This window comes from Notolabrus celidotus, chromosome 8 (genome assembly GCF_009762535.1).
Source record: "Notolabrus celidotus isolate fNotCel1 chromosome 8, fNotCel1.pri, whole genome shotgun sequence".
Taxonomy (NCBI): domain Eukaryota; kingdom Metazoa; phylum Chordata; class Actinopteri; order Labriformes; family Labridae; genus Notolabrus; species Notolabrus celidotus.
The window spans coordinates 22,261,940-22,289,268 of record NC_048279.1 but is presented as its reverse complement, the minus strand read 5'-3'; the positions used below and the strand labels follow the sequence as shown (position 1 = coordinate 22,289,268).

The 27,329-nt window shown below is 40.3% G+C and overlaps 2 protein-coding genes across 2 annotated transcripts; both read right to left on the bottom strand.

Annotated features, from left to right (window-relative positions):
* Positions 1-6,436: 6,436 nt before the first annotated feature.
* efemp2a (EGF containing fibulin extracellular matrix protein 2a) lies at positions 6,437-19,254 on the bottom strand. The gene is made up of 11 exons (XM_034690087.1): positions 19,087-19,254; positions 12,936-13,183; positions 12,341-12,389; positions 12,014-12,199; positions 11,394-11,516; positions 11,119-11,235; positions 10,349-10,468; positions 10,139-10,258; positions 9,860-9,986; positions 9,196-9,391; positions 6,437-7,253 (listed from the first exon to the last, which is right to left on the bottom strand). The coding sequence occupies exons 2-11, from the start codon at positions 13,035-13,037 to the stop codon at positions 7,080-7,082; spliced, it is 1,314 nt and encodes a 437-aa protein (XP_034545978.1). The 5' UTR covers positions 13,038-13,183; positions 19,087-19,254; the 3' UTR covers positions 6,437-7,079.
* Positions 19,255-20,923: 1,669 nt separating this feature from the next.
* On the bottom strand, positions 20,924-26,424 carry fibpa (fibroblast growth factor (acidic) intracellular binding protein a). The gene is made up of 11 exons (XM_034690801.1): positions 26,081-26,424; positions 25,877-25,961; positions 24,314-24,512; positions 24,020-24,146; positions 23,388-23,488; positions 23,016-23,149; positions 22,398-22,506; positions 22,200-22,263; positions 22,008-22,094; positions 21,772-21,869; positions 20,924-21,244 (listed from the first exon to the last, which is right to left on the bottom strand). Exons 2-11 carry the CDS (start codon positions 25,959-25,961, stop codon positions 21,175-21,177), a joined length of 1,074 nt encoding a protein of 357 aa, XP_034546692.1. The 5' UTR covers positions 26,081-26,424; the 3' UTR covers positions 20,924-21,174.
* Positions 26,425-27,329: the final 905 nt, after the last annotated feature.

Sequence of the window (27,329 nt, the reverse complement as noted above, 5' to 3'; positions counted from 1 at the left end):
TTGGAACAGTGTCTCAGACTGTCAAACATCTAAGTCTATGTACATTAAGAGGGGTTCCCAAAGTGTGTGTTGGGACCCCCGGTGTGGGAGGGGGGGGGGGGGGGGGGTTGTGAGACTCAAATGGGGGGGCGTGAGATGTCTTCCAGAATTATTTTTTTATTATTATTATTATTATTATTATTATTATTATTATTATTATTATTATTTATTTTTGTTTATTTATCTTGTTTGCTTATATTTATCTTCCTTTTTGTTTGTACTGTTAATTATTATTATTATTTATTTTTTATTATTGTGAGACTCAAATGGGGGGGGCGTGAGATGTCTTCCAGAATGTTTTTTTTCAGTTATCTAAAAATATTTATTATTATTATTATTATTATTATTATTATTATTATTATTATTATTATTATTAATATTATTTATTTTTGTTTATTTATCTTGTTTGCTTATATTTATCTTCCTTTTTGTTTGTACTGTTAATTATTATTATTATTATTTATTTTTTAGTATTATTATTTTTGTATTTATTTATTTTTACTTCTCTTTGTTGAATTTGTATTACTTATATATATAATTTGTTAACTTGTGATGAACAAAGAAATACTGAAAAAATATAATCTAACAAAAGTTATCTAAATAATTGTATATTTTACCCATTTATAGTAAAAAAATATCAACAAATAGAAGCTAAACTTGAATTAAAACCTTGAAAATAGAAAATGTAATGAGTTTTTTGCCTTCCTTTTTGCCAGATGACTGCTAAGTTTAGGGTTAGTGAACAGTGAATTATTAAAAGCATCAGTAGCAGTAGGTTAATTCATATCAGCACAGGAAACAGCCACATGCTCATACAGGTATAGGCTAATTTTCTGCAGACCAGCTAAATGAAGCCACATTAAATCACTTTGAGGGATAGTGGGGGTAAAAAGTCTTTGGCACCAATATTTTAGGGGTTGCGGGCTGAAAAGTTTGGGAACCCCTGATTTAGAGGACAATGCGTTGTGTCCCTGTTGTATGGCCTGGCTTGCTCAGTGAACCGAATGTCACCTTGAAGCAAGCTGAGCCCCTGGACACTAGCCTAGCTTAGTTTAGCTGTAGCTTGGCTCATGGTCTCTCCTTCAGGACTGTCAACTGTAATGCTAATCTTTACATGATGCCACTGTATTATGAGTTAGAACTGTTTTTTATTACTTCAATTAAATTATAAATAAACCAATAAATACGAACAGACATTACATAAGATGTTTCATTGGATAATTTTAGACAGTTTGTGAGCTTTGATAAATTCTCTGCTAGCAGCTAGCTGTTCTCCTTTGTTACACTAAACAACAATTTGAAGCTATTGTAAGTTATTGCTGTGTATGCCACTGTTTTATGAAGAAGACGGGGGCTAACTAATTATGGATAGTGCATTGACATTAGTGCACCTGATATATTTTTGGCTGTATTTGAGGCATATCTAATTCTTTCAATTTAGTTGTTAGCATGCTGACACAATAAACTAAGTTCAACATGATAAACTTGACACATTAAGGACGAGTGTTAGCATTGCGAGCGTACATTACCACTTTCCCAGTGTATTATGATAACCCAAGTCATTCAAGTTTGTAAGACTTAAACTGCCAGAATATATGAATTTAAATATATATATTTTTTAATTTGAATGTAAATTAAATGGTAAAAAATCTGTCAAACTACTGTGGCGTTATGTCTACAGGCAAAATAACACCTTATCTTTCAGAGCTTTGAGATTCTGGGAAGGAGTTTCATGAGTTCGAATCAGCACAAGGTAGCTTACCTTGCATACAAATAAAGCATTACAAAACCTGTTTAAAGAAACCTGATTAAATGTTATCCAGCTGATTAGCTTTATGCTTCTGGCTTCTAGTAGTAGCAAATATGTACTTAAAATGTTCCTTGTTATTATATTTTCAGGCTTCTATGCCTTTATTCTGAGAGGATAGGACAGTGAATATAGCAGGAAACCAGGAGAGGCTTTTAGAAATCAAACCCGACCCGCCTGCTTAAGGGCCACAGCCTCTGTACATGGGGAGTACCACCCAGCCACTAGACCAAACCGTTGCCCTGTTTTATAAGATTGTTTTGTTATAATGTAACTTAACTTAGTACAGGGTTGTCAGTGCTGCATATGTTATCTAAAGGGTGGGTGGAATAAGCTTTGGCTTGAGCCTACTCCTTTTTTGGTGGGTCGTGATTGCTTGATTCCTTCAGTGTGTTTTTGTTTGGGATTTGTATGTGGCTTCCGTGTGTTGTGAAGGGGAACGATTATTGAAATAGGTCCAGAAATAAACTTCAACAACGTCAACAAAAAGATCAAAGGTTCCTACCTTTTTTTCTGATGTAGCCCTGTCAGGTGATCTTTGACACCGTATAAGCTAATTAGCTGAAATACTGTTCTTTCCTTTCAGTTATCCCATGGTAACTACAGAAGGAACCTTTGTGGTAAAGTACGTCTCATTGGGAATCCCTCTCTGAGAGGATGTCAGAGGCAAATATCCAAAGAAGGCCAGAAATATTTTGATCTACATCCAATATAGAAAAGATATGTAATACCATGTTTGATAAAGCCAGTACGCATTGAATACAAACGGAATTAGTCATTGATGTGATTGTTCATGTAGTGTTGTGTTATTGTCCCTCACCACTCTCATATACTCCTCTTCCTCTGCCCTCACTACTCTACACTCACTAATCACCTGTCCTGTTTTGTATTGAGCAGCCTGTTTTTGATGTCCTACAGATGCCACTGCCCGCTCGTTCATTAATGAACTAATCTCAGTGCTTGGAGGTTGTGGGTGGATGGAAATGACACTCCAGTCCGTTCTTTCATTCATAAATATAATACCTGCATTGTGGTGTAGTGGAGGGGGAAAGGCATGGAGAGCTTTTTGTAATGCAGTAGGAGCAGATCAAAGCGTTACATCTTAAGAACAGATTGCTCTTCCATCCTGGCAGCATGTGGGGAACTGAGGGATTGAAAAGCATATATAACATGAAAGGCGTCCTCTCTGTCCTCCATGTTTGTTTCTTTGCCCAGAAGAGGTGGTTGGTGCACTCGGTCCTGCATTGAATCTTAGTTTCTCTGCTTCCGGTGCCACGCTGTTCCCCACTGCGGCCTTCAGGGCACGGCCTGCCCAGAAATGAGATCATACCCGAGCGAAGGTGCCAAATAACAAAAGAGGCCCTGGCGCTCCAACACTCCCCTCTGCTACCCCAAACACTCCACCCACTCGTCTGTGTGGGCACCGCCACTTTCAAACACATGCTCTCTTGTGTAAACACCCACACCCTGCACACAAACACACAAACACACAAACACACACACACATAGAGATAAAAAAATACTGAAAACAAACACAAACCTACAGCAGCGCACATTTAAACTGTGTTGTATTAGTACATTACAAGTACATTACGAAACACACACACACACTTTTATTTGTGCATGCTGGGCTATTGAAGTGTCCACATACAGATCATGACACGATGGGCACCTTGGCACAGTATTAATGCGGCACCAACACTTCTGATACACCAGCAGGGCACCCGCACTGAAAAGACACTCAACCTGACTACAAGAAGTTTTGTGACTCTTTCCGGTTTACTTCCATCTATATTTATCGTTTTTGTATTCATTTATGACGTTTTGTATCTATATTTAGTCATTTTTAATCTCATTCTGGTTGTTTTACATCTATTTTAGCAGTTTTGTTTCTATTTTTAGTCAATGTGCACCTCGTTGTGGTAATTTGTGAGTCACTGTGGTTGTTTTGAATCTCATTGTTTCTTTAGGTCACTTTATTTTATTGTTTATGTTTTTGGCCAATGTGTGAATCATTCTGGTTAATTTGCATTACACATCTATTTGTGACAGCTATATATTGCTAAGGAGTTTTTATTGACACATTTGCATTTCATTACAGTCCCAAAATGTCTTGTTATTGTTATGTTGTGTCTCCTAGTGACCATATTTTGATTACTATGGTCATGTTGCCTCTCTATGCTGTCATGCTGTGTCTCTTTGAAGTCACGTTGCATGACTCTGTCATTTGTTGCTTCCTTAGGTTATGATGCATCTCTTTGTGATTGTATTTCATCTCTTTGCGGTCAAGCTGTGTCTCCTTGTGGTAATGTTGTGCATCTTCGTGGTCGTGTTTCACTCTTTGTGGTCATGCTGTGTTTTTGGCTTGGATTCCTTTCTTTCTTTACATGTTGCATTTTTTTCTGCTATCTTTGAAATCACGTTACACATCTCTGTGGTCGTGTTGCACCTTTTTGTGGCCTTTTGGTGTATCTTATTGGCCATGTCGGGTCTCTTATTGGTCATGCTGTGCTTTTTGGATTGCATTTTCTCTTGTTGTTTTTGCATCCCTATCTGCGGTCATTCACTATACTTTTGGGGTCATGCGTGTCTCTGCGGTCATTTGTTGCCTGTGGTTTTGTTTCTCTTTGGGGTTACGCAGTGTTGTTTTTGTGGTCTTTATCCCTCTCTTTGTCAGGTCCTTTTACGGTGAATTTTTGGGGGTCATATCACCTCTTTGGGTCTATTTTTTTGCTCAGATTTTCTGGTCTTTTCTCCCCTCTCATTGTGGTCATTTTGCATCTCTTTGGTTTTTTAGAGACACAACTTCCAAAGTTGTCGGATTGCATGGTTTTGTGTGAGTTCTGCATGGTTTTTGGTCAAATTGCGACTCCAAAGTTTTATTTTGGGTTTCTTTTAAGTCTTTTGTGTCCCTTTAAGGCACATTTGTGTTTCTTTGAGTCATATTTTCATAACCCTCCTGGGCCCCTTCTCTTGTGCCTAGTCAGCCTGTTAAGTAAGCCTACGTTTTTTTTTTTTTCTGTCAGGTTAGTCTGTCTGTCTGTATGCCAACAGGAAATTCTGAGGGACTACTAGTCTACACACACACACACACACACGCACGCACGCACGCGCACGCACTCACACACACACACACACACACACACACACACACACACACACACACACACATATTAGCCTCCTACCCTACTGCACTTTTTTAGCACCGTTGCCAGGCTCTGTCAATTTTGTTCTTCATCATCACAAAATACCCAGTTATGCAAGAGAAAATCTGTGCCATGGCACATTTCAGAGCTTGGAAAGTATCCGTGTGCTTCAGTCGCTCTATTGTTCATTATTTAAAAAAAAAAAAAAAGTAGACAAAGTTGCCCTCACTTTTTCCTCCCACAGGTGCGTGATTTCATGGAAAACAGGAGAAAATGTAGGCTCACCAGTCAATTAGGTTATAAAACCAACACTCTCTCCTCAGGTTGTTTCTATTCCTGGCCTGCCTCTGTTAGGGGGGATCTGTGTGATGTGCTGCCCCCTGCTGGCTGCTCGCAGTCTGCTCTGATTACATAAAACAGTCTCTGTGTGTGTGAGTCATCACCCCCCAGTGAGGACAGATGGGAGGTTTGTGTGCTGTGTTTGTGTGTTTGTGTGTAGGACTGGGCGGAGACAACAGCAGTGGACTGTGAAATAAGGGCTTTCCCCTCTCTCTTTTTCTCCCTCTCTCTCTTTTCTCCTTTGCTTTTTTTGTGGGTCAGGAGAATCACTGAGCACAAAAAAAGTGAAGAGGTGTCACAGTAAAGATAGGACAGACAGCTACAGTCATGGCTGCCATACCCTTCATTTACAAATATCATAAATAAGACTTCATATCTTTCATGGTGAAGGAATGAAACATTATTTAATAATAATTAGAGAAGAAGAGTGAAAACAGAGAGCGATGATTGTTCTGCCTGTTTGTATGTTACTGTTTGGCTGTGATGAAGAGTGCTGCAGGACAGAAATGACAGTGTTGGAGCTGTTAGCTGGGAGCTGAAGAGGATACAGATATATTTTGATAAGTCTGGGTGTGCTGGCTGTGTGGGTGCAGAAAGAGGGAGGCGGTTCTGGGATGCTGGTACCCAGCGAATCACCAATTACCCTGTAGACTCTCACTGACACGACTTCTTTTAAAACCCCTCTTCCCTTACATAATAAAGGAGGGAAACGACACAGAATAAAAGCGTTGGTGGTTAGACAACTGAGTACTCCATATATACAGGACTACTGACTATAAAGTTTGTATTTTTTCATGTTTATGTCAAATTTTGTCTATAGTATTTGAAAAATAGAACAGAAAACAGGATATTTCAATTTGGCAAAGCCCAGTCTGAGCACACTAAAACATTAAGATATCTAAAATCATCAAACACCCAGATAAGCAGCAAAAACTCACATTGGTGGAACTGGCAAGTGTTTTGCATCTATGCTTGTTCTTACAAATATCAGGATGGGGCATCAATTTTCTGATAATATAAAAACTTATTGTTGTAGCTTTAAAAGAGTGAAGTTTCTAAAGGTGGATACAGCATCAACCCAAAAAATAAAACTGTAAACAAAGCCTAAAAGGTATATTGTTTTATTTGGATTTAAATCTTAAAAAACAACACAATCAGCAATGTGACAAACCTACAAAAGGTGATGATGGAGAGCTTAAACAAAGGGGTGAGCAGTTGAGGGTGGAGGAGGAGCGTGAGGTTTGATCTGAGTGGTTACTAAATCTCATCTGTCAACAGGTAACAAGGAAGAAAGTGACATACAGATCGGACTGGAGACAAGGATGTAAACAGATGAGAACAGATTAATGTAGTGACACTGAGCCTGAGTCTCTCCAACTGAAGGCAGACATGAAAATATGCAACAAAGATCTGATGTCATCTTGAATGGAGGGGAAGAAAAACAAACACACTGACAACAGAAAGAAGCTGTGAGATTAGAAAACATAAACACAAAGGAACACATTGAACTTCACTGTTTTAAGGCTGTTATTTATCTGTGCTACAACATCTGTGCATTGACTGTGTGCATATTCTGTGACATAATAAGGTGGGGTGCTTTCTTTGGCAACACAAGCTAAAAGTGTAACATCACAGTGACTGGTTGAACTTGCATTTAGTTTTACACCTTCTTTTTTTCCAACCGTTGTTTTCTCTCCCAGCTGTCTCCATCTTTCCCTGTGCCCCTCCACTCTTCTTCTTCGTTCTCTTTAAAAGCTGTACGGCCCGACATAGATGGAGAGTCTGAGGGCGGAGCTGCTTTGGTAGTTGCCCTGGTAGCTGAGCAGAGGGTTGACAGACACCATCTCCAGGTCCAACGTGTACTCTCTGGGCCCGGACACGGCACGGGCCAGCACCAGCATGGCACTGATGTTATTGATTTGCTGGAAAAGAGAAAACAGAAACCACTGAGCATGATTCTGCAGCAGCTATAGGATGTTTCTAAAGGCCCGGTACACTTAAGGTAACATTTTGTTTAAATCATGCTCTTTCACTGTTTTTATGAGAGGATCAATACTTAGCTTATCATGAAAAAGGAACATAAAATCTCAGGCACAAACATAGAGTTGTGGTGTTTTTTGCATTTATGATTAAGTATCAGTCTCCAACACTGTCCATCCCTTTTTAAAACCACTCCTTCAAGAATCTATGAAATACTCCCAAAGCAAACATGTTGATTCTGAGCCCACACAAGTAAGTATTTTTCCTAAAATCTTGAACTATTCCTCTAACAAGAGTCTGCTTAGTAAAAGCAATGAAGTTATGAATTAACCAAACCTTGCTTTGAAACTAAAAGGACAGAAAGTGTAATGTCAATAAAACACAGTCAGATCACGGCTGCACAACGCTGAAAACGTCTCACGGCTTAGTTAAGAGAGCGTTAACTTATAAACCTGGACGTATCTTGTTTTCAAAAGAGAAATATTGATCTAATGTGGATACTTTGGGGTATAAGTCAAAGAGGTACTTTATTTTTTGAAGTGTTTTCAGAGCTGTAAACTAACCAATATGACAGGGCTGGAATTAAACACATCAGTGCAGGTGATAATTTTATCTCTCACCAGATATCTAATAGAAGGCATTTGAAAGGTTTAGAGTAGCTCAGCACGCCATCTACTGTTTTAAATCAGCTCTGACGTTTACAAGGCAAATGCTGACACAGAGTCTTGGACTGAGAAGGGACTCATCTATGTGAGCCACCCGGCTGCATTTAAACATTAGAAAAAGTACTTCTGACTGAAGAATCAGGCCCAGTCTTGAGGGTTAAAGTTTTCTTAGTGAGAGAGTAATGAAGTAAATTTCTAAAAACAATATAAAGTGTAGTTTATCAACCTTTCCTTTCACTATCAAAGCATATCAAATGGCTGACCATATCATTTGAGCTTCATGTTTAGGAAAAAGTATAATACATCAAATTGTTGCTTAGTGACTATTGATAAGAAGAGATGAAGCAAAATAGTTTCTAAATTTTCAGGCAGTCAAGTTTTGTCAGAGCCTACATTTTGAACTGGTTTAGTATAAATAACACTGCTCTGAATAGTCTGTGAAATTGGTTGCTTTTTGCAAAAAGCAAAGTCAACAGCATCTACAGTTTATTATGAAACTTAAGCTCACTTTTGACACTAAACAGCTCTCCTCTATGTTCTGACCTGACACATTTAATCAACAGGAGATAAATTCTCTGTGTTTTTGCCATAATATCAGAATGTATCTCTACAGATCCCCTTATGTGAAAGAGTTAAATGTGGTGAGTGACATTATATGCAGACTTAGCCTTGAAGGAAGCACTAAAGGTGCATTTCGACCAAGAGTTCCAGGGTCTTTTAGCCCCCAGAACTACTTTCCCCGGAACTAAAAGGTTCTTGTGCCCCCATTGTTGTCTTCGTTTCGACCGCAGGCTGAAGTCCTGGGTAGATTGTGCAAATCAGGCCAGTGACGTATGGAGAAAAAAAATGATATTAAATAATATTTTGAAATCCTAATAAAAAACTAAACTAGTATGCATTCCCAGGAACTCCCTCTGTGTTTCAACAACTGTGTAAACTCCACAAACACTGTTACGTTCAACCGAAAGACCTTTGAAAAGTACTACCCCACAAGCAGGGGCTTTTCAGAGGGGAGATTATCTACCCCATAACTAAATTTAGGCCCTGGTTCCTCCAGTTGAAACACACATAGTTCAGGGGTAAAGTCCCTAGTTCCGGGGTAAAGTTCCTTCGGTCGAAAAACGCCTTATCACATGCTTTGAAAGTCTAAAGCCATGCTCAATGTGTTCACAGGTTTTAAAGAATAAAATCATCAGTGACATTCTGTAACGTTGCTTACTCTGATGTAGAAGTCTACGTTTTCGTCACCAGAACGGATACGGAAGGTGTTGTAAGCCCCTGGAGAGACACTGGTGGCCTGAATCTGGAAGATGTCAGAGGGGACAGAGCGCTCCGAGGTGATGCTCATGTAACGGTGGACGATGGAGAAAGGCAGTTCTCGACAGGCAGGCTTGCTGACAGGACACACACAGCGGCTGGATACAGGAGGAGAAAAAGCAGAGTGAGAATCCACTTTGAAAGGAAAAAGATTAATATTTTGTAAAAAAACAAACATAGAGAGTTGTTCATGAATCACCCAGCAGAGGGAGTAATAAGACAGAGAGGAAAGTTCTTCTAAACCCAAAAAGTACTGAACAGTAGCATTTTTTCCCCCTCATGTTTTCTAAAACACATTTTATATCACTAAATCAAGTGGGATTTGTTAATAATCGCCCACACCTGTTACCAATCCAACACTTGTTCACAACTGTGATAGTTTTCTTATTGCACTGGAGCGTGCTCACAAGAAAAGTTGGACTCGTGTGTGGAAAAAGTAATCGAGGCACTCTTGGAGTTTGAGCCATAATAAACACAGGGGCTGATTATATTCTGAGCTGATGCCATATTCGTGGGTAATTGGGAAAAGGTGTGTGAGAGTGTACGTTTCACAAGGTGTCACTCACTTCTCGGACACATGTACATACGGATCCTGGCAACGGTTTGAGTCCACACACTGGTAACGGCCATGGATATTCACACAGGTCTGTGTGTCAGTGCACTGATGCTCGCCAGTTTCACATTCATTTATATCTGCAGGAGAAAAACAGCTCATCATATTTGATCAGACCACAACAGGACCAGAATAGAGCAACTAAGTGTTGACTCAGAGCAGCATTTGTGACTCTGAGAGCACACAGAGGTAGGTGTTAGATTCGGGTGGGAATGGAGGCGGATGTGCTAACCCTGGCAGAGTCTGGTGCCGAGCAGCTGGTATCCTTCAGGGCACACGCACGAGAACTTCCCGGGTTCATTGACACACTGGTACTGGCACAGATAGCTGGAGTAGCTGCACTCATCGATATCTGTAACCGAAAAACAGAGAACAGAGATTAGCTTCACAGACTCTGACAAGTTAGTACGTATAAAATTATTTTAGGGAGTGGGTCTCCTACCATTACATGCAAAGCCATCAGGTCCAAGCTCATAACCCTGTTCACAACGACAGAGGAAGGTGCCATATGTGTTGTAGCACCTCTGAGAGCAGGGAGCACCCATATCACATTCATTCACATCTGGAAAGAAGAAGGTGAATTTCTGAGTTTAAGAGCACAACATTTAAAAACTTTCACAGTTGCTGGAAGAAAAAAATTAATGCAGAAATTAGAATGAGCTCCTAATCAGATTATTACATAAAGATGACATCTAACAAATAATCATTTGTTGCTAAAATAAAATAAATAAATCTTCCAGGTTAAATTAAGAGCAGCTCTATGACAGTAAGAAATTTGAGCAGTTGCTCATCTTCCCATAAACCTGAAGCCTGAAGCATTTAAGAGAAGCGAGCTACAGAGATCTGGTGAGTTCCCTTCCTCTGTTTTTCTTTTCATTTATAAACTTGGAGCCTTCCTTTCTTATCAAAATCAAGCAGGCTGTATGCAGCTCCTTCTGGGGGCACAAAAGTCTTTATACAACTTTTTTATCACATCTGGAGTGTTTCTTTACAGCCTTGTTGAAAGACTTTGATGCATAAATGGTGGAATATTCTTTAAAGATTTTAAACCACATTATCAAAGGCTGTCATTTATCAACTTGACAGAGCTGAGAAAGATCTATATTAGAACAAAACATATTCAGGGAGCAATCAGCTCAGTGTGCAGACTTTGTGCCTGATCTCAGTGTCAGTGGCTGTAACAGTAAAGTCGTCGGAGGGGGCGTCACTCACCGATGCAAGATCGGTTATTTCCTGCCAGCTGGAAACCAGGCTCACACTGACAGGAGAAAGAGCCGGGTACATTGACACAGCGATGTTGGCAGTACCTGTACCTGCACTCATCGATGTCTGGGAGAAAGAAATCCAGTCAGAGGAGGGACATTCACATTCCTACAAGTTATTAAGGCCGGTTTTGACCTCAGGCAATGAAGCAGAATATCTTTCTGAGTTACCTTATGTGATCCTGCCTAGTTTTACGAGTAAAGGGTTAAGTAAGATAATCTCACCAATGCACTCTGTGCCAACTTTGCGGTAACCGTCCGGACACTGGCAGGTGAAGGCACCCATTGAGTTGATGCACTGCTGACTGGGCTGGCAGTCATGTTCGTCTCGCTCACACTCATCGATGTCTGTGTTTGTGGGTGAAACAAGGACACGTGTAAAAATCCTCATTCAGCATGACAGGGAGACATGGTGACTGTTGCAAGGAAGACGATGGTACTCAGTTCCCCTCGTCTGCCCTCAACAGCTGAAAACATTTCATCATGTTGAATCATGGTAGCTGTCTCATGCAGATGAACACCTCACTGTCCACCAGCATGAAGACGTTTCCCGCTGCAAGAGTGGACTCTTAAAACACAGCAGCTGTACTCGTGTGAGATCTTCCAAATTCCTACACTGTCTCCCTGCCCCCCTGCAGACTCATCCTCACTCACACCCACACAGATTGCACCAACATGCTGCCTCCAGTCCCAACACCTGCTTCAGCCACCTGTCCCTCACAGTCTGTAGCCGCCAACAATAAATGCACACAACCACACACACGTACACAAACTTGCTTAATGATCAGTCACCCTGTGGCCACCTGTCCACCTCCAACTGTTAGACCCACAAACTAGACACCCACCCACACAGCTGTCTCCCTGAGGCTCGTATCCTAGGGGGCAGGGGTTGGTCACTGTGGGCGTGATGGGGGGTTCAGGGGCTGGGATGACTGATGCAGAACGGGGAAGGCACAGGTATCCTCCATAGTGGTTGAAGCACTTCATTTCCCCTTTGCAGGCGTCTGGGATGGTTTCACACTCGTTTACATCTGATGGGAGATAGAGAGACACCTTTAGGCTCTAACTGTACTTTTAAGGAAGAAATCAAAAGCAACGGGGTATCCAAGCTGTTCTTGTACATAATAAGTAGGTGTTGAAATGGAATACATGCATTTTAAAGAGTGTATTACCTTTGCAGTGCTCTGTTTGAGGGTCCCAATGATACCCATCTGTGCATTCCTGCAAAGAGCAGAAGAGAGAGAAAGAGAGTGTGAGAAAGTGATGGAAAGAAAGATGTGAACAGCCCCTCTGAGCCAAGTAGTTGCATAATATATTCATAATACATAATAAATCCTCAGTAGCGGGACATGAAAAAACTCGTTTCCCCTCTGTTCATGTAGAAGCGCTGGGCCAAAAAGACAAGAAGTCTGTGGCTGTTAAAGGATTTGTGACATTTTAAACCGCCGTCCCTAAGCCAAATGTCATTTCAAAAACAAAGAGTGTTAGGCCAGTGTTTGGAAAAACGGTCATTATCATTCTGGGAAAAATATAGTGCTCTGTGAGCTGCATGGAAAGAAAAGTAAGGCCAAGAGAACACTGAATTAAAACTAAAATTACCTCCAACTAACTACGTTAAAATGTTGGAAAAGGAAAACCACTGTGGAATATTGAACAAGAAGAGAGCACATTTGTGACCAACATTTGGAACCAAAACAAAAAGATGTCATTAAAAATATGGAAGAAGAGATGCAAAGGAAAAGAAAGGAGAGATCTGTCCATCCTTACCGTGTAGGTGTCAGTTTGTGTGGGCGGCTGTGAAATAGCACTGTGGAGGAGCACAGACACACATATGCACACGCACAAGATTGACACACAAACACCCTGCATACTAATAGACTAACTTGTGGGAGAGGGGACAGGAACACAACATGCGCACCACACACACGCACACAGCTACCAAACAGGTAGCAGCTGTTTTAAAGATGAGCGAGACAGCTGACTTTGTGATGTTTGGAGCAGCCGTGGATTGGGATCTGTATTTCAGAGAGAGAGAAAAAGACAAAACAAGGCGACATTAGTAACTCCAAAAGATAGTTTGATTCAATCTTAAAACACACTTGAGCTGTAAGATGTCCCCACAGCTCAAATGGATATATCAACTTGAAGTACTAGAGCCAATTTTTTAACTAGTCAGTCAGAGCACAAACAGTGAGCTTGTTGGACCTCATTCCCTGTTTGTCAACCAAACAGTCCCCCCTTCATCGCAGTGGGAATAAATGGAATGAGACCCTCTGCCAGGTAAAAACATAAACACTGTGACGTGCTCTATCCTTCTGCTGAAAATAACAAAGTCAACATCACAGGAATACTTTCGTATTAGCTTCTCACAGAAAGCCCTCTGTGTCTGCAGACTGGCAGACTACAACTCACAGGAATGATCGTCTCGCTGAGTACTGCCTCCAGAGTTCAGTTTACTGTGTGTCAGAGTAGCAGCAGTGGGAGCACATAAATCCAGGCTGTTACTTGAAAATTTTATTTTTTGGAACAGCATCTCATGATCTGTTGCTTTAGCTTTGTAGCTTTTCTCTACAAAGCCTGTGAGTCTCTCTGCATTGTAAGAAAGCTTCAGAGAAATACTTTTTACATCTAAAGCAGGACTGAACTTTGTATATTTTACTTATGTACTTCCCTTTTTGGAGTATTACTATATTTTAGAGGAATATCTATATAAGGTGCAAAGTACAAAGATTGAAGAGCATTTCTCGGGGGCCTACTATTCAAGATAATTCATCTATCATTGCACTTGGTATCTAATATCTTATTATGTACTGCAACAAAAAGCTACTTGATAATTTGAGAAATATTTTAACCCTATCCTAAAGAGGATCTGAGAATATGACACGTACTCAAGAAAAGAGCAGATACTCTGAAGCTTAACCTTTTACATGAACATTTCTCAACTCTGTGTCTGTATCAATACCATGAGGATCTTTTCATCAGGTATTTCCTTTAACCAGTCTTACCAAATAAGAAACATGGGAGCAAAAAAGATATCTGTTAGTATGTGTGAGTTTAAACCAAGCGGCAACCTCCGGTCTAAAAATATGAGTCCAATGCGGAAGTGCTAAAAACTGCAGTTCTGCAGTTCATCGAGGATCCGCTTTAGGCTGGCTCTGGAAGTACCGGATACCACATACACACCAATTCATAAAAGCCGATCTTTACAGCAGAAATAAACACGTTCACAGCCTGGTACAAAAAACGAGTGTAGTCTGGATAGCTAATTTCTTGATCGGCACACACTGTAGGGGGGTGATTCTTTTTTTAACACAGCAATTTCGAAGATATTGAGATTACAAGTCTTCCAATGAGAGGCACAGCTGACTTGATTGACAGGTGGGAACACTGTAGCTGTTGGCTAGGAGGCTCAAAGCCCGCCTCTTTACGTCACAATCGCTTGACAACAGCAATATGGCTGCCTCCGCCGATTGGCCTCAAAACAGTGCCTCAGAAACAGATGGGTGACGTCACGAATACTACGTCCATATTTAAACAGTCTATGATTTAAACCCTTTACTTGCATCCACAACTTTAACACAACACACCTACAACACCTCATCAAGCTAGCCAGCTTGTTGCTATCAGCAACCGCTAAAACTGCAAGACAGGCTAATTTATCATCTTCAGCTAAAAGGTATAAACTCTCTTCCATAGATTTATACACATAGATGCAACTTTTGGGTTTGTTAGTTCAGCTATGCCACTGCCATATTGGAGAGGGATTTTCTGCCATCTAAGCCCATGTTAAAACACGGCATAAAATGACATAGGAGTACATGAAATGTCATGTATGCTACATCAACATACTCATATATTAGATACATTAAAGTAATATTTAATATTACACATTAATTATTATTTAAATTATATTATTTCATTTCATATTACTTATGTTGTATATGTAATGCATATTTGTACATAATGTGTGACTTTCAACTTATAAAAGTGATTTGAAAATTTAAATTTTAAATTTGCCTTTATTATGGAATGAAATCGTTCATTCTCTAAAGAATTAGCACTTTGGTATATTTAACAGTTGCATCTTAAACTTATTCATTATCAAATTATAATACATCTTAGTAAGTATCCTGGATAATAAACACGTCTGACAATTGAAAATTCATTCACAATTCAGCGAGTTATAAATAATTTAATTGTAGATATTATTGTAACTTTATTAAATTATAGAAATATACAAACAATCAGACATACCAATAAACAAGAAGCCAATAATTTAATAAGTGATAAACCAATTATAGGCAGTGAAAGACTTACATTCGCAGGCCCAGCTCGCCCTCTCCAACATGGCTGTTGCTGTATTAGTTCTTTGAGCAGCAGCGGTTGAGGCCGCATCTGTGTTTATATCCATGCTCTCTTCTACAACATTGGCTTTGCCTATCTAGCAGGCTAACATAGTGCTAAATTAAACAGGACCCTAAAAAAATACAATAATTTGGGCTAATTAGCATGCTCATTTATCTGCTTAATGAACCTATTTAACTAACAAGCCTGTGTTTCCAACAGAGTACTAAGCTAGCTACTCGCTTACTGCCTCAGCCACTAACAGCACCATGAATGAAACTTATTTTAGAACAGTCTTAAAAGAACTATGCTTATACTCAGTACCTACTTTAACTCTGGATATTTGGAGGGGGGTATGTTTTCTTTATTGACCTTGTACTTAAGTAAAGGATCAGAGTACATAATATATGCTGGTCTTTTCTTCAATGCTCTGTACTGTGTTGTGTAGCTCTGAGTTTGGTTTATAGTGTATTATGTTTGCAGAGTTCTCAGATGAACTGGGCCTTTTTCCCAGTAGAGACACAACCATCCTTCAGTTAATGTTCCTGAAGAGTGGCTGTAAGTGTTCAAGCTGAGTCTAAATATAGAAAATCACCAATTCCAGCTCATGCTGACCAAAAATTTAGAAAAAAAACAGGCAATTTGGAGAAATAGGAGAAAACTCTAAGCAAGTTTTGTTTGTGAAGGAGTGAGCCCCAGTGAAAGTACATGGGAGGAAAGTTATAATCACTGACTGTCTACGTGCCTAGAAACACGCTTGGATGTAAACGCCAGCGGCCACATTGGCAGGCATTGCTTATTGTTTTATTTCTTATTGAGACAAACAAAAGGCCGCAGGGTGACGTGGACACCCTGAAATAGTGAACGGATGACATCACATGCCACTCATGACCTCTGTGTGGTGAAAAGCAGCAAAACATGCCCTTACCCTTCAGACAGTAACACATACCACAGCGCAATAAGACAGCCACAGTACGTGACCCCTCTAAATTGGCCCAGTGGACACTTGCAACCAGCAAGAATGTGACCCAGACCATCCAAAAACAAACTGACCATCAGTCCGGGGTCCAGTCACTCACTGGCTACTGAATGTGGGCCGCGGGGATGCATGGGTGTTGGCCTGGCACTGCTGGTGATCAAGAGGCGGTGGACCTCTGGAATGCACGTGGCGAGGATGTGGGCGACAGTTCCCAGCTGGGTTGCCCTGCCTCGCCAGTGGTTCCCAGAGTATCAGGTTCTGGGAAACCCCCCATGGATCACATAAGAGGGTAGCCAGTGCCAGACCTCCAGCCACAGCTCCCCCTAACCCGTCATCTCTCCTTTTTGTGTAGGAGGATGTCTGAGAATGTGGCCATAGGAGCAGGAATCAATCGTCTCAGTTTTGGCTACCACTGACAGGTTTACTGTAATACAACATCCATTCAACCTACAACTGTTTTCTTTATTTGTCATGTTCTCCAGTTATACATTCTAGGTTATTTGGCACCATCTTCACAAATATTGAGACCTTAAGCTATTTTGGTGTACCTGTTTTAAAAGCAAATATAATATTACAGACATTTCTTTTCCATCTGCTTTGACAACTATAAGACAAATTTATTAACAGAAATAAATAATCAATGAATGAATGAAAAAATGATGACCATAGTGAGTTGTATCTGTATTTGAAGACTCAAACTATCACTGCTGTAACACTTGTGTTGTTCTTTATTAACAAACTTTGACAAGAAAATTATTTCAATCACCATTTGAGTCTTGTGTTTTCAGTAACAGCAGGTTGACCTATTTCTAAATTCACACAGTCAGCACAATTTAACAAGCACAGACCCAGACGGCCTATAAAAGTGACCACATGGGGACCAGGAGAAACACACAGTTGGACCACACACACACACGCACAGACGTGTGTGTGAGTGTGTGTGTGTGTGTGTGTGTGTGTGTGTGTGTGTGTGTGTGTGTGTGTGTGTGTGTGTGCGTGGATGGTCATGTGTTATAGTGTATACTGAGTACGTTTTGTGTAGTTCTGCTCAGTTACGCGTGGAGCAGCCTGAGAACATGGTGGCCCTGTGCGCTCCAGCTGCGCTTTGTTACCGTTGTGGCAGTGAACCTGCAAGTCCACATCCAGTGGGTCAATATAGCGCACACACACACACACACACACACACACACACACACACACACACACACACACACACACACACACACACACACACACACACACACACACACACACACACACACACACACACACACAGCCTCTATCCTGTCCTGAGAACCTCCATACATCACAGTCAGAGAGGGATAGTGGCCTGCAGCAGAGATTCACACACTGTATAAAGTCTCTCCTGAGCCGCTCTCTTCTCCCTGTGGTGATTCTTCTCTGCCTCTTTGTAAAATCTTTGTAAGGGCTGTAATGTATTAGTGTATGCACACTATGTGGCACGAGATGATGTGCTGTTCTCAGGGGAACACAGATCCTTCCTGTTGCCTTTATGATCCCACCTGACTCATTACAGTGACGTTGGAGCTGTCATATGTTAGCTATTAGGAGCACAGTGTATAAACAGTGATAAAATATGCTGTCAGAAAGCGGTAAGGCAGCATCCTATACTGTCTCTGATGTTGATTTTCTCCTTGGACATCATTTAGCCTGACAGGAGTTGGTCTTGTTTTACACAGGTAGGCATAGGCACAAAAACATGGCTGAATACATGAACGCAAGTTCACCTAGAGTAACCTAGCATGTGTTTGTCTGTCTCTTACACCAGCATCAGCCATCAGATGATTATTGAATCATCATGGAAATGTCAACGGTATTTTGGCCTGAGGGATAAATCCAAATGTTAAACTTATCTTTGCTTATCTTAATCTCTGTCATGAGGATAGGAGTTTGAATCTTCCTCAGAAAGGATGAAGAAGACACTGTGAAATACTGAGCATTCAAAATTGCTCTCTTAAAAAGTTGTTGATCAGGTCAGAGAGTGTAACACTAATTATCTTACTTACAAACTTTACCTACATGTTGCAACCTGTTACCCATTGAGAAACTACCAAACCCTGGTGATAAAGTTTTAGAGAGTGTATTTGGCCATTTTATGGCACCTGTTTCTTAGTTTGAATTAAAACTTAAACTGCCTTCTGTATTTCGACCCCACCATCCCACCCCAATAGTGACCAAACTGAGATCATGACACTGACTTTCAATGTTGTACAAGAAGGATGAGGTGGAAGAATTTTGCAATATACTGTACGATAATACATGCCCTATGACTCACCGCTTTTCTTCCTGTCTACCCCCCTATTACAGCCTGAAACACAGAGCCAAGAAGCAAACTGCACAGGCTGTAGGCCACATTATTTTGGCTCTTGTGAGGAGTGGAGTGCAGCTGAGAGAGCAGAGCAGTGGTGCAGCTGTGACGTGTATGTGGCCTGTACTAGAAAAGTGGGTAAGAGGTACATCTCACCTCTGTTACTCCTTCCAAAAACTTTCACAAACAGGATAAGTGATTCAAAAGTTTCCACTTTCACACAAATCTCTCATAACATGGATGTCAGACATTAGAGAAACACTCACGGATGACTCTGTCCGGATGAGTCGCCTGCGTCTGTCTCTTCTGTCCGGTGTGTCCTGCTGTTGGCGGTGGTCGTCCCGTACAGAGATGGTCCCTTGAACTCCTGCTTGTGTGACCCTGAGAGAGTGAGTGGGGAGACCGACAGCTGGAGCAGCTGAACACATGCAAAAAAGGAAGGGAGAGAGAGAGAGAGAGAGAGAGAGAGAGAGAGTGAGAGAGAGAGAGAGAGAGAGAGAGAGAGAGAGAGAGAGAGAGAGAGAGAGAGAGAGAGAGAGAGAGAGCAAGAGACGGAGAGAGGGAGGAGAGAGGGACAGCCCATTCTTCACCCCCCCTCTTCTCCCCTCTAGCCCCCTGCACTGCCATCCTCCACTCTCCAAACCCCCTTTCCCTGACCCCCCAGGATGCAAATTCCTGGTCTGTGGGCCAAATACCAAAATTCCAAATCTATCCAAATCGTAGGCGCAACAACTCACAGATTTACACACTTGCCCCCCCATCTTCTTACAAAATGCCCCCTCTTACTAGTCCCACAACACACCTGGTTTCATTTAAACTAAACCCCCGCAAAAGCCCCAAGCTCTCCCACCCTTTCCTCCCTCCCTTTTCCCATTTACCCCCCATGAATCTATACTTTCCTCCCCCATCTTTTTTTTTTCCATAAGACAGCTAAAGCCGCTCTTCTCCAATCTGACATTCAGGATATTTATAGTGTCCATCCACCTATACTTAACTCCCCCATGTTTTCCCTTTTTTTCCCCCCATGAAGTTCCATAAAGTGACTAAAGCCCTCTCTCTGGTCCAATCTGACATGCAGGATATTTATAGCCAGGGAGAGAAGTTAATGGAATGTGGACAAAAATTAGAGCGTCAAAGACCAAGTGAGTGAGAGAGAGAGACAGGGTGTGGAGACGCATTTGGAAAATGTGTCAGCTTATTTTGCAGAATAAAGCGGTGGCACTTTCTGGGATGAAACACAGAAAATAAACCACTTTCGTAATTCTTGACCTACGTGCCGTCTTTGTTGCCCTCTGTTTGTAAGTGACTAATCCATTACTCCACGTGGAATCATTTCCCGCAGCATTTACTATTGCAAAACTTGGAGTCTGTTATGTCGTAAATTGGTTGAGATGTTGCTTAACTCACGCTATTCTTTATTAGTTTAAGTCTGACTCAACAAAAAATTAAACTTTCAGGTCACCCTTCTACATCCCAACAAAAGAAAAGCCTTTTCAAAATAAGCGGTACAAAAAAATACAGGCTATATTCCAACATTTATTTTCCATTCCATAATACCTGTGTTAAATTAGGAATAGAAGCAGTAGGCTTGTAATCATGTTATTTTTAGCATTACGGGAGTAATGACTGTATTCTTCTCCAGTGTTTAGTGCTTAAAAACCTTGTCTTTGCACCAAATTGTTTATATGTCCTCCTGTCTTTCTGGGTGGTAGCAGAGATGGCAGCTGTCATTACGGGGGATGTTGTTAAAATCACACTGACAACCCCCTCAGAGGACCAACTGTGCCCCCTGGTTAGTGTCTTATTCTCATGACCACACACAGTCTCAATCCATGACATATTGAATTTGCTGGTCGGATTTTTAAATAAAACAGTAAAACATAAGTGCTGAAGGCTTAGGCAGTTTTGTGAAACACTTCACTTTTGCAGTTTGATTTATAGCTTCTCTGTCTGTGTCTCCAATCCCAGTCTGACACTAAAAAAATCAGTAAATTCTGTCCCTGGAATGAGTGAGAGATAAAATATCTTCCAGATAGCAGAAAAGATTAAGCAGTGACTTAAAATTGGAGCAGATTTTACCTCAGAACATAAAACAGAATTACATTTTGATGTAAATATGTTCATTTTATTTACAAGCCAAATATACAGACAGACAATGTGGGGACACTTGAGGTGCAGACGGGGAGGCTGAAAACGATAAAAGAGCTTGAAAAGCAGAATTAATCACCACTAAAGAAACAAATCAGGGAAACCACAAACTGAAGGACTCAGATAAAGACTTCAGTGGGGGGAACAGACTGGAAAAAATGGGAAGAGTGGAAAGAAGAGAGGAGTGGGCCATGAAGGAAAACCATTCAGTCGTGATACATTTTGAAGATGCAGCTTTTGATGACACCCATGTATCTGTCCCACACAGCCTGATGTCTGAGGGGCAAAAAAACAGAGACAGAAAGAGAGGAAAATGTAAGTAAACGGGGCAGAGGTGAAGTAAGTCTCATGACAAACTGTAATTGTGAAATCTTGCTGAAAAGAGTAAATGAGGCAATCTTTGTCCACTCAGAGTAATGGGGGGGGGGTCTACGTTTCTTTTCATGAATATCTCTTTGTTAAGCATGTGGTGGTGCAGGGCTGTGTAAACCCTTAACGACATTCCAGAGTGTTTGCATGAGAAACAAGGTAACTACAGTTTGAGAAATCAGGGATAAGATAGGGTGACACCCGCTGGCAGAACAGGGACGTCAATATAGAGGAGGATTTTGACATACAGCCTCATGCCTGAGCTCTGTTTAATGACTGCCAAAGTGTGTATCATTATTCAATTATTGCTCTCTATAAAATCAAGACTATTTTTAGCACGGGTTGCCCCCTCTTAGATTGAAACCCCTGACAGAGTTGGTGCCACATACTGCTTTGTAAGTTTCACAGCACATAATAAAAGCACATTAACTCACTTGAATGTGTCGAGTATGTGAGCGGAGTTGGTGTAGTGAGTGAGGTAGAGTCTCATGTCTGCAGCTGTCCATCGGTCAGAACGGCACGGCTCAATAAACTGAGGGAGGAAAAAGGGGGGGGCTGTTACATCACCCAATGACTGAAAGGCAGATTTATAATCTTGTCCTGGACTCAGAAAAAACACTTTTCTAATCACTTTTTCAAATCTTTGATGATCAAATTAAAGAGTACACACCTTTTCCACAAGATCAATGAAGAAATCGCGGACATCTTTTGTGTTGGTGAGCTTAGAAGCGATGTTGACAAGACTTCTGGAAAGATTCTACCAGGATGAAAACAAATTGAAGTCTAATAAATGTTGTCCCCTTACAATGCAGAAGTCACTAGGATTACATTTAGAACATAGTGAGGGTGTGATTTTTCTCACCTTGAAATTAGCCTCCATCTCATTAAAAACTTTAGTCTTTCCTCTGAGAGCCGTGCAGACCAAACTGAACAGATACGAGAGAATGGAAATTGAGGACTTATACATGAGACAGTGCAGAAAATGTTTCCATTAAAAGCCAGTGTGTTACTCAGCCGTCAGCAAAAACAGTACGCTTTCCAATACGTGTGTTTCTGTTACCTTTTGTGTTGATCCAGCAGATCTTTGTCAGCAATTAAAATCTTCAGTTCTTTCAGCTCCTGTAAAAACTCTTTATCGAGGTCCACGTCCATGTCCTCCACCATGTTATCTTCAAAGGGACACAAGTCAAAAACATTCAAACCCATTAAAATGACTTTCTCACTCTTTACTTTTACTTTTACTTTTCTTTCTCTAACAATCATTCTGATACTATGTCATCCACCAGACTGTTAACACCAAAAACATTTTTTAGTAACACACAACTTCATCTATGTTCTGATGAGGATCTCTAAAACCTGAAGGACCTCTGGTGGTCATGCAGCTTCACTGAAGGGGGAACTGCTCTAAGTGTTTTATTATACATAACAACCATCATAGACATCATGCCTCTTGTTCTTGTGTAATCAATCTCTAAAAAAACCCTTTTTAGATTTTGTTGCAAACTTTCCTTTCTTCTCTTTTTTGGATTGCTTTTATCTCCCTGCAAACCTCAAACGAAGACAAATAAAGATGGTTCCGGCTGATTGATATATCTGTTGCATAAATAATTTAAGATGTTGTACAAGAGCCTTGAAAAACAATTGCAAGCGGCCAAAACAAACACTAAATGAGGCTCACCAACCGCCCCCACAGTCCAGTTGTTGATAAGCTGCCCAGCACAGAAAGCAAAGTCCTGGAAAGTGAGATATTGCAGCTTTCTTTTCCCCGTCTCAAAGCGGTTGTTGGCAAAGAAAACGATGGCAGCATAATCCCTGAAACAAGACAAGGAGACATTACAGGCGTTAACTTAAAATATAAATAAACATGAGTTTCACAAAGAACTTTTAAAATATCCTAATATTCAAACTTATACATGTGCTGTTCTGTTAAAGTAGGCAAACAGTGGATAATAATCTCAGAGAAATCAAAAGATTCAAAGTGATGAATTAAATGCTTGGAAAATAAAATGGAGACAGGAAAGGTTGTTTTTCCGTTCCTTGAACTAATTACCTTGCAAGTTTGTCTGATAGAAGAAAATGTTGTCGTATGTTCTCCACCAGGGGACCCTTCAGCTCTTCCACCACTTTGAAAACACGTTTGAAGTTGTCGAACTGAAATCAAACGAATGGAACAACAAAAAGGTTTTATATATTCAAAACGCTGTGACTGATGTCAAACTTGAATTTGTTGTACCCACTACAGCAGAAGTATTAGAAGACAGAAGTTATTCATTGAAACTGTTAAAAGTGATGTTTCAGTCGTTTATATAAAGAAACCACTATACAGATAATATTATAAAGCTTATGAAGAGACTTCAGTCAGCATAAAAAAACATTAAAAGTCAATATAAAACTCAAAGTAGAAGGCAAGGCATGTGTGATTATAACACATCAATCATACATAGAGGAATTTAAGGTATTTTAAAAAGTCTCAAATTAAAACAGTGACATCAATAAGACATCAAAATATGAAATACACTGAAATGTAAGTGTAAATAAGGTGGACAAATATGTGTTTGAGCATTAAAAAAAAGCTATAATTTCAAAACTGATGTAGACGCCTCTCACAGGATTGTGAGTGTTGATCATTATAAAACTAAAGGCCTCCATGAACCATCTTTGTGGTGTTGAGAATGCACATACCTGCCGTCTGCAGCTCTTCAGTGTCACACTCGTCTTGGCGCTGATATCATCCAAGTCTTTCTTGGTTCCTTTGGAGAGTTTCTTTCCCAGGACCTCGCGGACAAATGCATCATCAAAGGCGTAATATCTGAACAGACACAGAGGAAACTTGTTGAGCATATCTTCTAATTTGCCATCAATTAAGATTTGAATTGAGTTGCCATGGTAAGATATTGAAAGAGTTATTGGTTCAAAGAGGAAAGACCTGATTAGACACTTCCAGGCACATTGGATAAGAGGGCATTATTGTTTCACCTCTCTATGAGGACGGCTTGTCGATGAGGAGTGATCTGGAACAGCAGCTGATTTGCTAGTTTTGTTGGACTGTGCAGCAGACGCTCACACATCTGGAAGGTCCTGTACTGGTCCATAGTGTCGCTCAGCAGAACATCTGCACTGGCCTCACACTCCTCCATCACACCTCCTTCCATTCGTACCTTCACTGCATCACTCACTGTTGGATGAACACACATGCTTTGATCCCAAAACCTGATTATCCAAATACCACTGAAGTTGTGCTGGAGCATTGATTGATTCAATTTTTTTACATTTAAATCCTTTCAGAAGACAGTTCTAATCACAACCACTGTGCAAATCAGGTTACAGAACTACGTTACACTTATTTCATCATGCCTATGCTGTCACTGCACTGATGCTTTCATGTGTATCCTTGTCTGTCCATAGAGAGCAATGTAAACCCGAGCAAAGGTCCTTGCATGTGTACTCATATTTGGCCAGTAAAGCTGATTTAGATTCTGGATTACTACCAAGGAATCTGGTAGAAAGTGTTTCATTTGAGCAGCTCTCAAGAGTCCTTAATGGATCAAAGTTACATGTTGCAGAGATGGCAGAGAAGTAAGATACAATAGTTAGTGTGTAAGCAATATCTTTTGTTATTCTTTTATCCTTTGCCAGACACTTTATCATGTAACCACTAAGGTTTTGACCACCACAGAAAAAAAAAACACTGCAATGGATCATGTTCTTATCACACCTGTTAAACCCACGTTGTGTGCATAACTTTAAGTTATTCCAAAAAAGAAAAAAAGAAAAGGAAAGATGCAGGACTCTACGAAACGACCCTCACTTATTAGCACGCCCACAGACTTATAGACCACACATAGGGTTGCCAACTGTCCTGTATTAACCAGGACATCCCGTATATTGGGCTAAATTGGTATTGTTTCATGCGGGACCTCAATTGTCCCATATATTGACTATTAACTCTTGTAAATGCAGCAGACTGCACTCTACAAATCCTAGATCAGATGAAACAGTAGATCATGTGCCAGTCACACCGCCTGTCATACAGTCACAGAGGATTTCCTCTCTGATGGCCATTAAATGGTCAGACTAAAGAAACAGATGCAGCACAGAGCTGATCAAAAATTAATTTCAAATATCTGTAAACTGTGACTTGTCATGTAAGGACTTCTCTCTGGCTGTCCAAAAGGACAAAAGACTGCTTGAGCCAGTCCAGAGCAGCAAAAAGTATCCATGGAAAAAGTACATTTTGTGAGTCATACTCCTCTTTTGCATTTAATTTTTCTTTATGCCTGTTTTCTGATTTAAAGAGCCAAATTATGGTTTCTTTGAGGTTTATTCATATGATGTTACATAGTGATACAGTAAGGATTAAAGGGAATATACACACTTTCTGCATTTCCAGTTGAATCAGAATCAGAATACACACTGAATTCACATATCATGCTCACACCACCATGTTCACCTGTCCTTTATGTAGTAGTGAGAAAGTTGGCAACCCTAACCACATGTGACCCAGAAAGTCATTAATGAATGGTGTTCGGTTACTAGTACCTGTGTATCCATCCAACCAGAGCTGGTACACCTCCTCATCCATGATAGTGGTGTTACCCACGAACACATCGAGCTCCACTGCCATCTGCGAGGAGGCAAAGAGAAAATGGTAAAACAGGTGTGTTAGGCGATGCTTCACATTACTTTAGCCTAAGAAGTCATCTGAAGCCGGATGTTTCGCGAAATCAACTTTACACGTTATACCTTATTTTGAGTGAGGTCAAAACCAGCTGCAAACACCACGCTTCGAAATGAAAGGGACGCTTACTGTTTACTTCTAATGACTGAGCTTTAGTTTTCCTCCCATAGCGTCCTATTCAACGTTAGCTTCTTATGCTAGCTACCTGTCAAAGTTAGCTGCCTCAGCGGACAGAGAAATGTAAAACAATCAACGAAAGGTTCAGTTAAGACAAGTGTGACATAACTTTAACATCGGGTATTAAGCTCAGGTTATTTAGACACAGAAATCTAATAAATCATAGCTTCACAGTATTGCTATGGTGCGCAGTGTCAACAACAGCAGTCCGACTACACGAGCTTCCGGTTTTCTTACGTCATTGGAAAAGCTTTTTACATGCCTGGGATTAATCTTTAGAAAATTACAAAAACTGTCCAGAATTCATCAGGAATTATTTTATTAAGTATTTATTTAATTATTTTTACTTATTTAAAAATAACTGAGGCGTTTTTTTTGTTTTCCAAAACACACTTTTTTAAATTTTTATGTGTAACAATTTTGTCTTATTTGGTCATTAAGGCTATTTTATTTCCAGAATATTGGCTACTCAGTCTGGTATTTTTTGTGCTTATGTGGAAAAAAACAAAAAACACAACAGGCTGTGCTATGACTTATTTCAAACATACATACATACATACACTACTGGTCAAAAGTTTTAGAACACCCTAATTTTTCCACTTAGTTATTGTTCTGCAGCAATTGAGGTTAGTCAAGCCTTGAAAGTTGGTGCTACCAATTCTTACAGGTGTCCCAACTGTCCTTTTTATGGTTTGTGATTTTTTATAATTTTATCTGCCAGACACCTGAATTTCCCCCTTGGGAGATGAATAAAGTACATTCTATTCTATTCTATTCTATTCTATTCTATTCTATTCTATTCTATTCTATTCTATTGATTACTTCCAACTCCCTCTGTCTGCATAAAAGTAGTGTTGGAACGCACTGTGGTACCATACCCTCGTAAGCATTATTTGAACAGTCTTGTACTCCACAACCCCACAACAGGCTGTGCTATGTCTTATTTAAAACATACATATATTTATAAGATAAAGAATTTTAGCAAATTAATTTCACCAGGCATTAATACATTGTTGATTAGATTTAAGTCAAGAATCAAGATTCAAGAAAACTTTATTGCGAAGACGTGGTGATTGGAACACCGGTACTTAACAACAAGACAGTAACGACACAACAAGACAGTAAGGACAATAAATA

Coding starts and splice junctions, on each gene's coding strand:
- efemp2a (XM_034690087.1), bottom strand. CDS start 13,037: ATGCAGGGTGTTTGTGTGTCAATCTTGTGCGTGTGCATATGTGTGTCT. Junction 11,236..11,393: donor AGTTGGCACAGAGTGCATTG/GTGAGATTATCT, acceptor TCTTTCTCCCAG/ACATCGATGAGTGCAGGTAC. Junction 9,392..9,859: donor TATGTACATGTGTCCGAGAA/GTGAGTGACACC, acceptor TCCTGTATCCAG/CCGCTGTGTGTGTCCTGTCA.
- fibpa (XM_034690801.1), bottom strand. CDS start 25,961: ATGGCAGTGGAGCTCGATGTGTTCGTGGGTAACACCACTATCATGGAT. Junction 22,095..22,199: donor AGATGGAGGCTAATTTCAAG/GTGAGAAAAATC, acceptor TCATCCTGGTAG/AATCTTTCCAGAAGTCTTGT. Junction 21,870..22,007: donor TCATTGATCTTGTGGAAAAG/GTGTGTACTCTT, acceptor TTCCTCCCTCAG/TTTATTGAGCCGTGCCGTTC.